Source organism: Rhodnius prolixus, unplaced genomic scaffold, assembly GCF_049639745.1.
Source record: "Rhodnius prolixus isolate KJV_2025 unplaced genomic scaffold, Rpr scaffold_6, whole genome shotgun sequence".
Classification (NCBI taxonomy): domain Eukaryota; kingdom Metazoa; phylum Arthropoda; class Insecta; order Hemiptera; family Reduviidae; genus Rhodnius; species Rhodnius prolixus.
Window position 1 is genome coordinate 120265 of NW_027411634.1, and position 13516 is coordinate 133780.

At 34.6% G+C, this 13516-nt stretch overlaps 2 protein-coding genes across 2 annotated transcripts; both read left to right on the forward strand.

Annotated features, from left to right (window-relative positions):
* The first annotated feature begins 1681 nt into the window (after positions 1–1681).
* On the forward strand, positions 1682–4084 carry LOC141461296 (uncharacterized). The gene is made up of 2 exons (XM_074142229.1): positions 1682–1835; positions 3439–4084. Exons 1-2 carry the CDS (start codon positions 1788–1790, stop codon positions 4060–4062), a joined length of 672 nt encoding a protein of 223 aa, XP_073998330.1. The 5' UTR covers positions 1682–1787; the 3' UTR covers positions 4063–4084.
* A 1916-nt stretch (positions 4085–6000) lies between these two features.
* LOC141461297 (uncharacterized) lies at positions 6001–10361 on the forward strand. Its single transcript, XM_074142230.1, has 2 exons — positions 6001–6155; positions 9339–10361. The coding sequence occupies exons 1-2, from the start codon at positions 6108–6110 to the stop codon at positions 9879–9881; spliced, it is 591 nt and encodes a 196-aa protein (XP_073998331.1). The 5' UTR covers positions 6001–6107; the 3' UTR covers positions 9882–10361.
* The last annotated feature ends 3155 nt before the right edge of the window (positions 10362–13516 follow it).

Consider the following 13516-nt stretch of genomic DNA (forward strand, 5'->3'; position numbering starts at 1 on the left):
AAAACCCACCAAGGGAATACAACCAATAAAATATGAGAAATGCCCATGAAAGGCTTAACTTTCTATCGAAACAGCATCGGCAAGCATTTTATCGATGTTACAAACATCGATGAGCATTTTATCGATGTTACAAACATCGATGAGCATTTTATCGATGTTACAAGCATCGATAAGCGATGAATGGAATACTCATCTTCATTTAATTTCCTGTGTAGTCTTATTTTCGTAGGCTTTAATTGATTACAATACTTGATCGCCCTAGAGAAGCAGAAATAAAGAAATACCTAATAATTTTTTATTTACGTATATCTTTTGACTAGAATCAGATCATTTACTCGTAGTATGTTTGACAATATCACAGAGCCATGACTAAAATGTTGTAACTTGTCGCACGTTTAACTCTGATGATTTGTAGTTTTTAAGAGAAAGATACGACTTAAGAAAGTTGTTCTATCAAACTATGCAGTCTAAGTATCCTTGATATTGTTATCAGGTTATTGAAGTAAAATTAGAAGTATTGATGAATTGAATGAATCCTAGACAGGCAGTGAACTAAAAAAAAAAAAAAATTGGGCGCCAAAGTTCTTGGAGTGTACAGTTCCCTCAAATTCAGAGTCCTAAGGGCCAGAAGCTGGATTTGAATCCGGGATCTCCAATAAGTTAACCACCTGGCTATCCATTCCTTAAATAAACCCAAATTCAGTGTTATGTACTGTACTGTTATGTACTTATACTACAATTTAGGGTTAAATAATCAGATGTTTATCAGACTTTACAGTCAAAAAAAATACTACGAAAACTACTTAACGCTCCGTTTTATGTTTCCTAACCTCACCATCCATAATGATCTCAAAAACAATCCTTTCACTAAATATCTTGCTAAAAACCTAGTTTTCTCAAAATTCCGTTCCTCTTCAGCTCATCCTAACCCTCTAATCGAAGCAACTATCTTCTTCTGCAATACCAGGTAAATCCTCCAAGAAGGATTGAAGAGAAGATGGTCCTTCGCGATCTACTCTCATCATGAGAGCAGACTAACATATGTCCAAGATAATGGAGTGACACTACAGCAGCTCATCTTAATCCTCTAATCAAACCAACTATCTTCTTCTGCAATACCAGGTCATTCCTCCAAGAAGATTGTAGAGAAGATGGCCCTTCACGATCTACTCTCATCATGAGAGCAGACTAACATATGTCCAAGACACTACTGAGTGCCTTCTCCACTCGTATAACCTGATATATTTTCTTTATCATGTACTACATTGTGATTTGTTGCAACAATCGTTGCAGTTGTAAACTTCAATTAAAAGATTTTTTTTTAAATATTCTGGGAAATTCTGTGTTCCAAGAAAATTTATGCAACGGCACTTTGAAAATTCCAGTCAGAGAAAGTGCCGGTAGAATATTTATTGTTTTTTTTTTCAATGTTACAACATAACTGTTTTCAGCTTTTTTTTTTAAATGCAGATTTTGAAATGCAGGTATTGTTTCTTAAACACTTGAAACAATAATAAAAGATAAGTGGTCTCTCTCTTATGCAAAACGTAGCAGTAATCTAAATTAAAATGTTAATATCAACAAATAGACAATAAATAAATAATTTAATGAAACAAAAGAAAATAATAAAAAAGGAAGGAAAAAAATGCATTGATGTTATTTGATGATAACATTCTACGTTTCTGTGGTTTGCCTTATATATAGCAAACCAAAATTGTGGTAACCACAAGTTACCCATCACGGTCACCCTCTAGTCGTTGTAAACTCAGTAGTCTGAGCCCAGAAACATGCAACTGCTTTACGCCGTTGGAGTGTTGCTGCTCATCAATGTTCAGGTAAAAATTATATTCTTTTTTTTTTAATTAACCTTTTATTTAAGAAAAGCTTTGCTCAATGTTTTACAAATCTTTTGGAATTTTCCTCGATTTCGAGGAAATCGCGGAGTAAAATGCTAAAAGATAGATTACTGCTACCCAGTAATAGAATATAATAAAAACTATGTGCCATTTTAGCAATTTAGGGGGCCATTCTATTGTTTCCAAGCTTGCAATTTAACCAACAACTTATTTTAATGAAGTCTACACTACCATTGCAATTTTAAAAATTTAACTTTTACCAGAAATATATCTTTTTGAGATCTATAAGTTGAGAATTTTTTTGTTCACTAAATTGTACAAATTTCAGTGTTTTTACAAAATGACTTAAAAAAATAAAAACCTGTACGTAGATGAAACTTTATATCTCGCTTTGGTTCAACCTGTAAGTCCGACTGTTACTTAGCAACAATATAATTAAAATATTAACCATCCTTATAGTGCTTAAAGTTCTATATCTAAATGCTTACTTGTATTTTTGTGTGAGGGGGAAGCCATTTCCTACTAATTCTTAAAAATCCCTAAGAAATCCGGGTAAAAGATTGCCCTACATGCAGTTGTAAATTTCAGTAGGATTAAAAAAACAGAAAGACTTTCTCAAATGGGCTAATCAGTGTAACTTACGAATTTACCCAAGTAATTAATATGTGAGGGTTACAAGCTTGGACGATGAGCAGAGTTAGTCACGAGATTACAAGCTAACCTCAAAGTAATAGCACCACATGTTAAATAACTTGTCTAGTCTTTACGCTTGCTTTGAAGGTATGTAATAATGAAAGCATAGTTTCTGTGAAGTTTGGTGAAATCGCTAGTTCGGAGTATTATATACAGGGGAACAAGTAAGTAATGTCCATTAGCTTACTCAGTGTAGTACATCTTAAGTGGAGTTCAATGACTTATTGGCCAACTTCATATTTTCCACTGTTCTTGAGTGACGTTACTTTAATTTTTTTTTTTTTTCCAAAATCATTACTTTTTTAGAAATAAAAATGTTATTACTCAGAAAGTTGTAGTCTGAATTCGATTCTGATGACAGAGGTTAGAAAGACAGATAAATTTTCTAAAAATTGATACCATTTCGAAGCATAAAATTATTCTCCAAACAGCCTCAATCTTCCTCCTGGATACTGGGAAAAATAAAAGTAATCGAAAATTTTTGAAGAAAACTCATTAGGCCCTCATGTGATCATTATCAGACCTAGGTGCTGGCCACTTTTTAGTAAAAGTTTCCTTGTCTAATGTGGTACTTTCAAACGGTATATCATTTTCCAGGATTCCTTTTATCTTCGTATGAGAGAAATTACGTTTGTTTTTACAAGAAAACGTGTTCACGAGTTAGTTTATCAAGTTGTAATAATTCATTGAAAACTCTTTTTAGATGGACCAGTAGTCCAATTTTTAAGTAGATTGTCTTAAAATAAGGAAGTCAAAGGTTACAAATTGCACTTTAAACATTTACTTCTGTTCTCTCTGAAATATTTGAGAAAATGTTAGGAAATATTTTAAACTGTATATATTACAAACTTAGTTTTAACAAAATGTACAAATTATTTTTCATTTTCAGGTAAACAGTATACCGACCGCCTCGTTTAACCAGTTTGAGCCTGGCTTTGATGAATTGTTCAACGAAATAACCGAAGGGCTTTTCAATGATTTTGTTGAATTAAAATCAGCAAAATCCCTGATACAAGATGGCGAATTGGAAATTGAAAGTTTATTCACGACTGCATTGCTTCAGCTAGAGGAAGAACAACCAAAGATTGGATTAGAATGTTTCCAACAAAGTTTACAAGAATTCCAGATACTTAAGAAAAACAGTTTTTCCGATTTCATGAAATGTGATCGTTTACAAGAAGGTTTGAAAAATATGGGCAAACTGTTTGGTGAATCTTTCGACGTTACCGTGGATCTGAGTGCAGATCTAAAATCTTTTGTAAAAGAGTGGACAAAATGTGAAGAAGGTAATAAATTGAAAAAGGCTTTATGTGTTATGAAAAATATTTGGAATTTCATGAAGAAGGTAAAATCACTTGTGCCCAAATTCAAGGAGCAAGGACTGGATATCAAGAAAATGGTAAAAAAGCTTCGTGAAATTTATAAGTATTGTAAAAATGCCCAAAAACTTAAAGTCAATGATCAAGTAGCTCTAGTTTTGGCACAAAGCAGATTGTGTGCTGGAAATCAATAAATATCGACTATGGTAAAAAAAATGTATTGTAGTATTTCAATTCTTCCTTACCCCTAATAGTTATTTAAGCTTAAGTGAATAGCTTAAAAAAGAAGAGCTCAATTATGGAAATTACACGGTCTATCCACGTAGACTCTTAAATAAGAATAAATACCGCAGAATTGATACGATACAGGCAATGGGAGTGCAAGACGTATAAAAGGGCTCAGGTAGAACCAGGAAAAGTACAGATTTTACTCGCCTATAGATCTCTTTCTCTCTAATGAACTAGAAACTGTCCAGGAACCCAAAAGAGCATCACTCTTTGAACACTCCACCTAGTACAACTTCTTTCTTTGTCAGTCATCTGTTTCGTCAATACCAGGGGTCGCCAAACTTTTTTGATCATGGCCCCCCCTACATAATTTTTCGAAATCTCCATCGACCCACATCATAAAAGTAATTTTCAGTTAATTAAAATAAAACTATCTAACATATTAGGGTTCTGTGTTTTGTACATTTATTTTATGATTTTAAACATTTATTAAAGAAATTTTACATTGTGTAAGATAAGATAAGATTCTAATAGGGCGGTGGCCTTAAGGCCTACGCCACTGCGACCCCCTTTGGATCTATTGTGGCTCCCCGTCTTTAGGCCTTGAAGAGCGACTCTGGGCCTTGGCTTTTCCTTCCCTGAGAAGTAACACATCTTTAGCCACACGAGCCCCTCGCACTGACACAACACGTGCAGTGCCGTTTCCTTCTCCTCCTCCTCCTGACAGAACCTACAAAAGGCTATCATCTGCCAGGCCCATGCGATGCATGTGTTTTCTGAGCCTGCAGTGGCCCAGTTAATAGGCCTATAATTATCCTTTATAGCCCCCACGGCCTTGACGGATTAAATCTGCAGTCAGCTTTGGCGAATAGCCCTTAATGAACTCCTTCGCCTATCTCTGCCCTGTGGTGGCAAGCCACCACTCCTGAGACCTATTCTACACCCATAGTTTAATGGCCGCAGTCTTAAGACACTTGGGAGACTTCAAAATAGGGCTCTGGGCCAACGAAATGTCCCGCAGAGCCTTCCCGGGCCAATAAATCGGCCACTTCGTTTCCTTATATGTCCTGAATGACCAGGTACCCAAACCAGAAAGACCTTATTGTGGTCACTGATTTCCTTCAGGGTACCCAGACAGTCCCAAACCAGCCTTGAATTGATCTGGTAGGAACTAATAGCTGGTTTACATTGTGTAACAATAGTTTTATTAGAAAAATATCTTAATGTTGAAATTTAAATACCTTAATATTTATTAAATAGTAAGTAATTATAAATTAGACCTCCTGGCTCAGAACGACCCCTACTTTTGTTAAATAGACCACTTTGGCGACCTCTGGCCTATACCGTCAGAAGGCATCCTCTCTATTTGTAATTTTGATATATTTAGTTTTCTCCCCTACAGCATGTTAGATTTCAATTACAGTGATAACACAAGTCTATAAACTCTTTAAAATGATACTCTTGATCCTTATTTCCAAAATTTGCCTACACAAGTAATGCAATTCTTAAAAAATTAATTCACTTGATTCATAATTTTAAAGATACTTCCTGGAACAGTCCAGGTGCTGAACTCTGTTAACAGTACCCAGGATCGTACAAATTGAGAATTATAGAATTATATCCTGAATTTCTCATATTTATTGCTCTGACCGCAATTATTGTGAAACATGGCTTCTTCTGTTTTTCACAGACTAATTTGGTAAGACGTATTATTAAAAAAAAAAAAACAATACTTCCTTGAGCACTTCTTTGAAATAATCAAAAGATAATTGGTATCTTAAGTGCAAGAAATAAAATTAATCTAATTTCAATTAATTTAAATTGTGTCAGTAAAAATGAAAAATTGTAAATAAAATAATTAATATACATGTACATGTTCCAATTAGTGTCCTTTGGTGATAACATACAACGTTCTTGTTCTGAGACCTATATAAAGTAAACCACAAGTTTTATTATCTCCAGAGTGTAGTCACAATATTCCTGTATCTCCAGTCTATCTCTTTCTTTAGACATGCTAGCATTTTATGCTGTAGGTGTACTGCTGTTAATTAATGCACAGGTGAAAGATTATTATTTTATAATTTACCTTTCATTTTTTTTTTTTTTTAAATAAAACCTTTGCAAGTTTATTATGTTTTCTAAAAGTTTACATTATTATTAAATTTACTTCTCAAAAGTTCTAGTTATAAATTTTTCAATTTCCACATTTTTAGCAAACACAGAAAAATTTTTCCTGTAGCTATTATTAATAAGTTCTTTAATGAGAGGACTTTTCTTTTTCATAATTATTAACAAACTACTTCACAGCTATAACATAATTAACAAACTACTTCACAGCTATAACATAATTAACAAACTACTTCACAGCTATAACATAATTAACAAACTACTTCACAGCTATAACATAATCCCCGCATGGAAATCACGAATAAACAATTTTTCACCAAAACAAAGAGCAAAATTCCAACAGACAAACTATCAAATATCATTTACAAAATAAATTGCCAAGACTCTTGACAGTTGTTAATGTAGGCCAGAGACAAGTCCAGCATCTTAAGATAAAATTATTACCTTAAGGCAGCGGTTCTCAACCTGGAGTACGCGAAAGATTGTTTAGGGGTACGCTAAATAAAAAGTTATTATGGCGGAAGGTATAAAAATTGCGAAAAAATGCTGCTTTAGTTTTGCCTAATATTAGACATGGCCCGCATATAATTTACTTCTCCTTTATTAACGCTTTGCTCTTTCAATTTATGACCCCTGCAATAGTTATTGGTTTGAAATGTTTACCTATTCATAAATGATTTTCTTAATAGGAACATATCTTATGTATATGTTCTTTACAAGACACATTATATTCAGATTGTTTTGCTGTTAATTTAAAGTTACAATACGTAAAATCAAGGATACGATTATTTATTTTTTTTATTTATATAATATATATATATATATATGTTAGGGGTACACACTAAGGAAACAATCAGGTAAAGTGGTACACTAATGAAAAAAGATTGGGAACCGCTGCCTTAAGGCAACGTTGTACCCAGCATCAAAATGATTGTAAGACGAAATGAAGACGACAATTCCACCGTGCTACTTAGACACAACATTGAAAACAAAAACACAATTTTGATTTCCAGAATGTGACAGTACCTCGGATAGGGGAAAAGAACCAGTAATTTTCTAGAAATGTGCCACATAGTGAAACAAAACAACACAGTAAACTTTAGAATAGACCGCATCGAATTTAGCCAATTGCTACAATTTTATTATTAAAAAATAAAAATATATCCAACTTCTTGTACATAATTATTGCTGTGTTCTTTAAATTTACTTCTAATCATTTGGTTCTTATGTTATTTAGTTCATAAGGGTTTTTGGTTTTACCGGCTTTTTATTTTGTATTCAAAGAAATTTCCCAATATCTATTTTATTTTCTCAAAATTGAACATTGTAATGAGTCTATTGTATCTGTCCCATTGTCATTAACAAAATTCCCGTGTAAGTCCCGCTATATCTGTATATACGAGGGTCGTTTGAAAAGTCCGTGCAAAAATAAAAACTACTTAATTTTTTGGGGTAAACCTTTTTTATTTTTCAACATAGTCTCCTTTTAGGCTTATACACTTCGTCCAACGCTGCTCTAGTTTGTTGATCCCTTCCGAATAATAGGATTTGTCCAAGTCTGAAAAATAGCCATTCGTTTCTGCAATCACCTCCTTGTTTGAATAAAATTTTTTTCTCGCCAGCCATTTCTTCATATTGGGGAACAAATAGTAGTCCGAGGGGAGCCAAGTCTGGAGAATAGGGGGGATGTGAAACGAGTTGGAACACTATTTCCATTAATTTTGCGACCACATCTGCTGAGGTGTGAGCTGGTGCTTTGTCGTGATGGAAAAGGACTTTTTTGTGGGCCAATCGTGGGCGTTTTTCTTGCAGCTCGGTTTTCAAACGGTCAAATAACGGTGAATAATATGCACCTGTAATAGTTTTACCCTTTTCCAGATAGTCGATGAGGATTATTCCTTGCGAATCCCAAAAGACAGTCGCCATAATCTTTCCGGCCGAAGGAACGGTCTTCGCCTTTTTTGGCGCAGATTCCCCCTTTGGTAACCCATTGTTTAGATTGTTCTTTGGTCTCAGGAGTGTAGTGATGTATCCATGTTTCATCCACAATGACGAAACGACGCTTAAAGTCCTGCGGATTCTTCTGGAACAGCTGCAAATTGTCCTTGCAACACTTCACACGATTTCGTTTTTGGTCAAGCGTGAGCAATCGCGGCACCCATCTTGCGGATAGCTTTGTCATGTCCAAATGTTGATGCAAAATATTATGTACCCCGTTCATTCGAGATGCCCACAGCACTAGCAATCTCACGTACCTTCACTCTTCTCTCATCCATCACCATATCATGGATTTTATCAATGATTTCTGGAGTAGTAACCTCAACAGGGCGTCCAGAACGTTCAGCGTCACTTGTGCCACATATGGCCACTCTGAAAATTTTGAAACCACTTATAAACTGTTCTAATCGAAGGTGCAGAGTCACCATAATGTTTATCAAGCTTCTCTTTAGTCTCCTGAGGCGTTTTGCCTTTCATAAAGTAGTGTTTAATCAACACACGAAATTCTTTTTCGTCCATTTTTTGAAAATCACTCGACTTCCTCGATTCAAACGAATGCCAAACACAAAGAAATGGAGCGATCTGGCTGAAACTTGGTGTGTGTTCTTCCAAGAGATGCTACTAACTAAACATAACCTCGATACGTGCCAGTGGTGCTATCTCTCTGACTTTGCACGGACTTTTCAAACGACCCTCGTATTTACCTGTTCTCCAGTTCTGGCTCTTAGTTTCTGTAACTCAACCAACCCGCAGAGCCACGTAAGTTTCAATAATTATATCAAAAATTATTGTATTTTATTTTATTTTTTTTATTTATATTACTGATTTTCTATGTTGCTGATTCTCTAAATTGTTTGTATTTTTGTATTTGTAATATCCAGGCAATGAAGAAGACCATGTTTGTCGAAACGTTGGCCAAGAAGATGAGTTGTTTTTTTTATTTGACCGATTCCTTGCCAATCCTGAATCCTTAGTTAGGGACTGGGCTTAACTCAAGTGGGGGGGGGGGCGCGCCGAAATCCTCTCACAAAGTGGCTAGCTCATCATCGTAGGCAATATTATTAAAAAACTTCAGATTTTCCCCAAAATGATTTACAAATATACTTTCATTTTTTAGGTGAACAGTTTACCTGCTGCCACGTTGAACTATGTTGACTTAGAAGAGGAATCATTCAATGAAATCACTGAATTAGAATCAATTGAATCTCTAGCAGAATATGATTATTATGATTATCAGGAAATCGAAAGTTTAATCACAATTGCATTGCTGGAGTATCAATCAGAACAACCACCGATTAGCCAAGAATGTTATCAACAAGGTTTGCAAGAATTACTGGCGTTGAAGAAACACAAAAAACCTAAAGAACATAATTTCTTGAAATGTAAACGTTTGCGCGAAGGTTTGAAAAAGAAGAGCCAATTACTTAGTAAAACTTTCCACGTCGCTGTGGATCTGACCAAACAAATGAATAGCATTGCCCAAGGATGGGCAAAATGTGTAAAAGGTAATAAAGTGCAGAAAGCGATATGCGTGACAAAAAATGTTATCAGTACAGTTAATAGGATCAAAAAACTAGTGCCCAAATTAAAACGCAACGCTTCGGTTATCAAAAAATTGATTAAGGAGCTACATGAGATTTATAAGCACTGTAAACATTGAATCAAATTGTGGGTTATTATCGTGAAGCAAAGCAGATCCAGGCTTTGATGTAAATAAAAAATTAAATTGTAAATAAATGAATATTAGCTGTTAGTAACTTTATTCTAGAATTAAAATTTCTTTATTTTTATATATTACCGTAAATAAAAAGTACTTACTAAAAGTTAGTAACTTGATTCTAGAATTAAAATTTCTTTATTTTTATATATTACCGTAAATAAAAAGTACTTACTAAAAGTTAGTAACTTGATTCTAGAATTAAAATTTCTTTATTTTTATATATTACCGTAAATAAAAAGTTAGTAACTTGATTCTTGCTTTGCACTAATCTAGGTTTAAGTTAATATTAAGATGTTTCGTCACTCTGAAAAATCAATACACAGTGATTTAATTTTAGATTCATTGTGACATTTCATGTGAGCAACATGGGGTAAATAAATAAATAAATAAATAAAGCATTCTCTTAAATTGGCCTAAATGCCCTTTTATGCCCCAACCCTATCTACTACCCTACATTTAAGAATAAAAGTGCAGATTTATTAAAACAATTCTATTGGAATAAAAGTGCTCAAGGAATAAACGAATCAGGTTCAAGGATTATAAAAAAAAAAAAATAGGTTGGCACTCCTTCAGCATTCTGCGCTTGCGCAGTTTCCACTAGTAAGTCGTGATCCGGGGGGGGAAAAAAGAGTCACAATTCCAGTCGTAGAGGCGGATAGAAAATGGCTGACTAGTAATAATTATTAATTTATTTTTCTAAGGCCTATTCAACATCTGAGGTTTTTTCAGTGCACTGCCCGCCCCCGGACAGTGTTCTCTCATTACACACAACCGGACAGTGAGCTGTAAGAAGTTTCTAGGAAGAGAAAAAAAATCTAAGAGGCCAGCAGCTAGATTCGAACCTATGATCTCCGTGTTGGAATTCAGTATTCTCTAACCGCAGTGCTTCCTAACCTAAACATGTGGTAGAAGTGTGCCGTTTTAAAAAATAATAAAATTATAATGGCGTTGCATTAAAATTAATTATAAGTTAAAATAGTATAGCCTCATATTCCTCAAATGAAATAAAACACAAAATGATGCGGAAATATCATTAGTTTGTTTACACAAAACAAACTTCACTTCATCAGTTCTGTTTACACAATTTCAATAGTGGATGGGCAGAACGAGTCCACCTTTGGAGTCGTTGGATTTGAATCAGTTCCAGGGTTGGGAATCGATTCCAACAACTCGTTCACTGATTCCTGTCTCTGTACTTACCCACAATGCATTAGTACAAATGTCACGCAATTTATTAAAATATACACATTAAAAGTTAGCTTTCCCAGTTAATAACAAAACTATATTTCATTAACACACATTAAGTGCTATCCCTAATTTCCAATTGCTCTGATAAATATAAATATAACAACGTAACACAAATATTAACCCAAAAATGGGCTAGTCAAATATAATAAAAATTAAAGCACTGCAGTTTAGTCATTATCTAACTTGACCACTGGAAGACCTGGTGTTAACTTGCTTCAAGAGGATTCAAGATGGAGAATTAGTAAAATATGTCGCATAGCTTTCTTCGTTCTTCTTCATTGAACTGTTTAGTTTTTGGTAACTTTAATCTCATTTAGAGTGGCTTTTAATCACTTACTTTGCAGTTACTGATTTACATGAATTATAGGCAATTCTTGGCATCAATGTTGGCGTTAAAGTAAAGAATTCCTTTTGACATAAGATTTATTGCTACTGTCATTGAGAACGGTGAATGATTGGGTTTGTTATTAATGTTACAGCCTGCCACGAAAACTTGGTATTTTTGTAGGATTGTAATAGTGTTGTTATTACAGCACTAGTTGAGCATAATACGTCCTTTTAAAATGAAATGGGAGCATTTCAGTTCCCAGTGTGCCGTTTACTGTTTGGTATCTTGACTAATGTGCCTTGGACCAGAAAAAGGTTGGGAAGCACTGCTGTAACCTCTCGGCTAATCCATTCCTTGTATATATGTAATAATTATTTTACGAATAAAAAGAAAGAATTCTAACTTAATACGTACAAAATTGGTAATAATTTATTTGTTATGTTTACATGATTAGAAAGTTTACAGTCACATTAATTCAGAGCGCAAAGCTCGCTTTGATCCAAAAGGAGAGCCAGCCGGTTGTCCACGTTAACTTGTTCCGGGTTTGCACACTGTTGGTAGATTTCCTTTACTTCCTTAGCCAGTTGTCCGATGTCTAAACCATATTCTTTGAATGACGGTATAAGAGATTTGATGTTACTAGCGTTTGTCCAAAAATATCGAACGACGCACCATGCAGTTTTCAATTTATTGCTAGCTGGACATTTGAACAAACCGGAAAGAAGGTTTTTCACATTTCCACCAATTTCCCCACATAACGATAACGTTTTACTAACCATTTTCCCAATATCTTTTACACCTTCTTTCAAACGAGAACATTTTAGAATTTGTTTAAGACTGGCTTTTTTCAATATGAGCAATTCTTGTAGACCTTGTTGGTAGCATTGTTGGCCGATCTCGTTTTGCTGGCTTTCAAGTTCGAACAGAGCAAAAGCAAATGATTTCTCCAGACCATCAGCTATTGGTTCTTCTATCAGTGGTTCTTCATCAGCTTCTAGTTCAGTTATTTCGCTGTTAAATTCTTCTGACATTTGGTTAAACCATTCTTCAAGTTGGTATTCCTTCTGTGCAGCTGGAAGACTGTTCACCTGAAAAGTAAGAATAAACCAGGATTAAAAAAGGAATTCTTGCTTTTAGAATGATGTAAGATAACTTAGCAGATAATTTCATCATTTTGGGTGCTTTTTCCAGCAATTTTACTTAGAACATTTTCCAGAGAAACTGTTTGCGAAAGAGAAAGCTTTTAACATACAACAACCAACTTAGGTGTCACAGTCAGGAAATGGAACAAGAACATTTCTACTAACATTTTTCTTAACAAATTAAAAAGTAGTTACTAGCGGGATTTCGATTTCCGCAGAGACTGGATCTGGAGAGAGAGAGCATGAAAAGAACTGGGCGATGTGACCTGGAGGAGTCAAACACAGTAAGGCTGGAAACATAGTGGAGCTGCGAGCAAAGCGATTTTTTTCTAAATTTTTGACTTTCTTTGAAAAAATTAGAAAACTTTCCTTTTCAAAAGCGATTTCCCATTTAACAGTGAAAAATTACGAACAGATTTTCCTTGGGATAATATAAAATAACTAATTTCAACATATCGAGACGGGACAACCACCACGTGGTTAGTTGAAAAATAAATTAAACACGCACAAACCATTTATTGATGATTAACATTATTAAAATTATTAATGGGATGGCTGGGCTTGATGTTCACTATACAGCTTCCCAGATCTCGGAATAAAATTGGATATGGCTACCCTCATTTCTTGTTCAACGTTAATTTTCGAGCGATATTTACTTTTTATTACCGCGACCGCCGACAAAACCCAGCTTCGCACAAATAGGATGCTGCAAATGGAATTAATATACGTAGAGCGGCGATGATAGCGAAGAGCAAATCGGCGAAAACAAACACAAGTTAACATATGGGACCGCGCATAGTGGAGGGCAAAGCGAAAATAGAGCAACGCTATCTATAGAGAGTGTTTGTTTTCGCCGC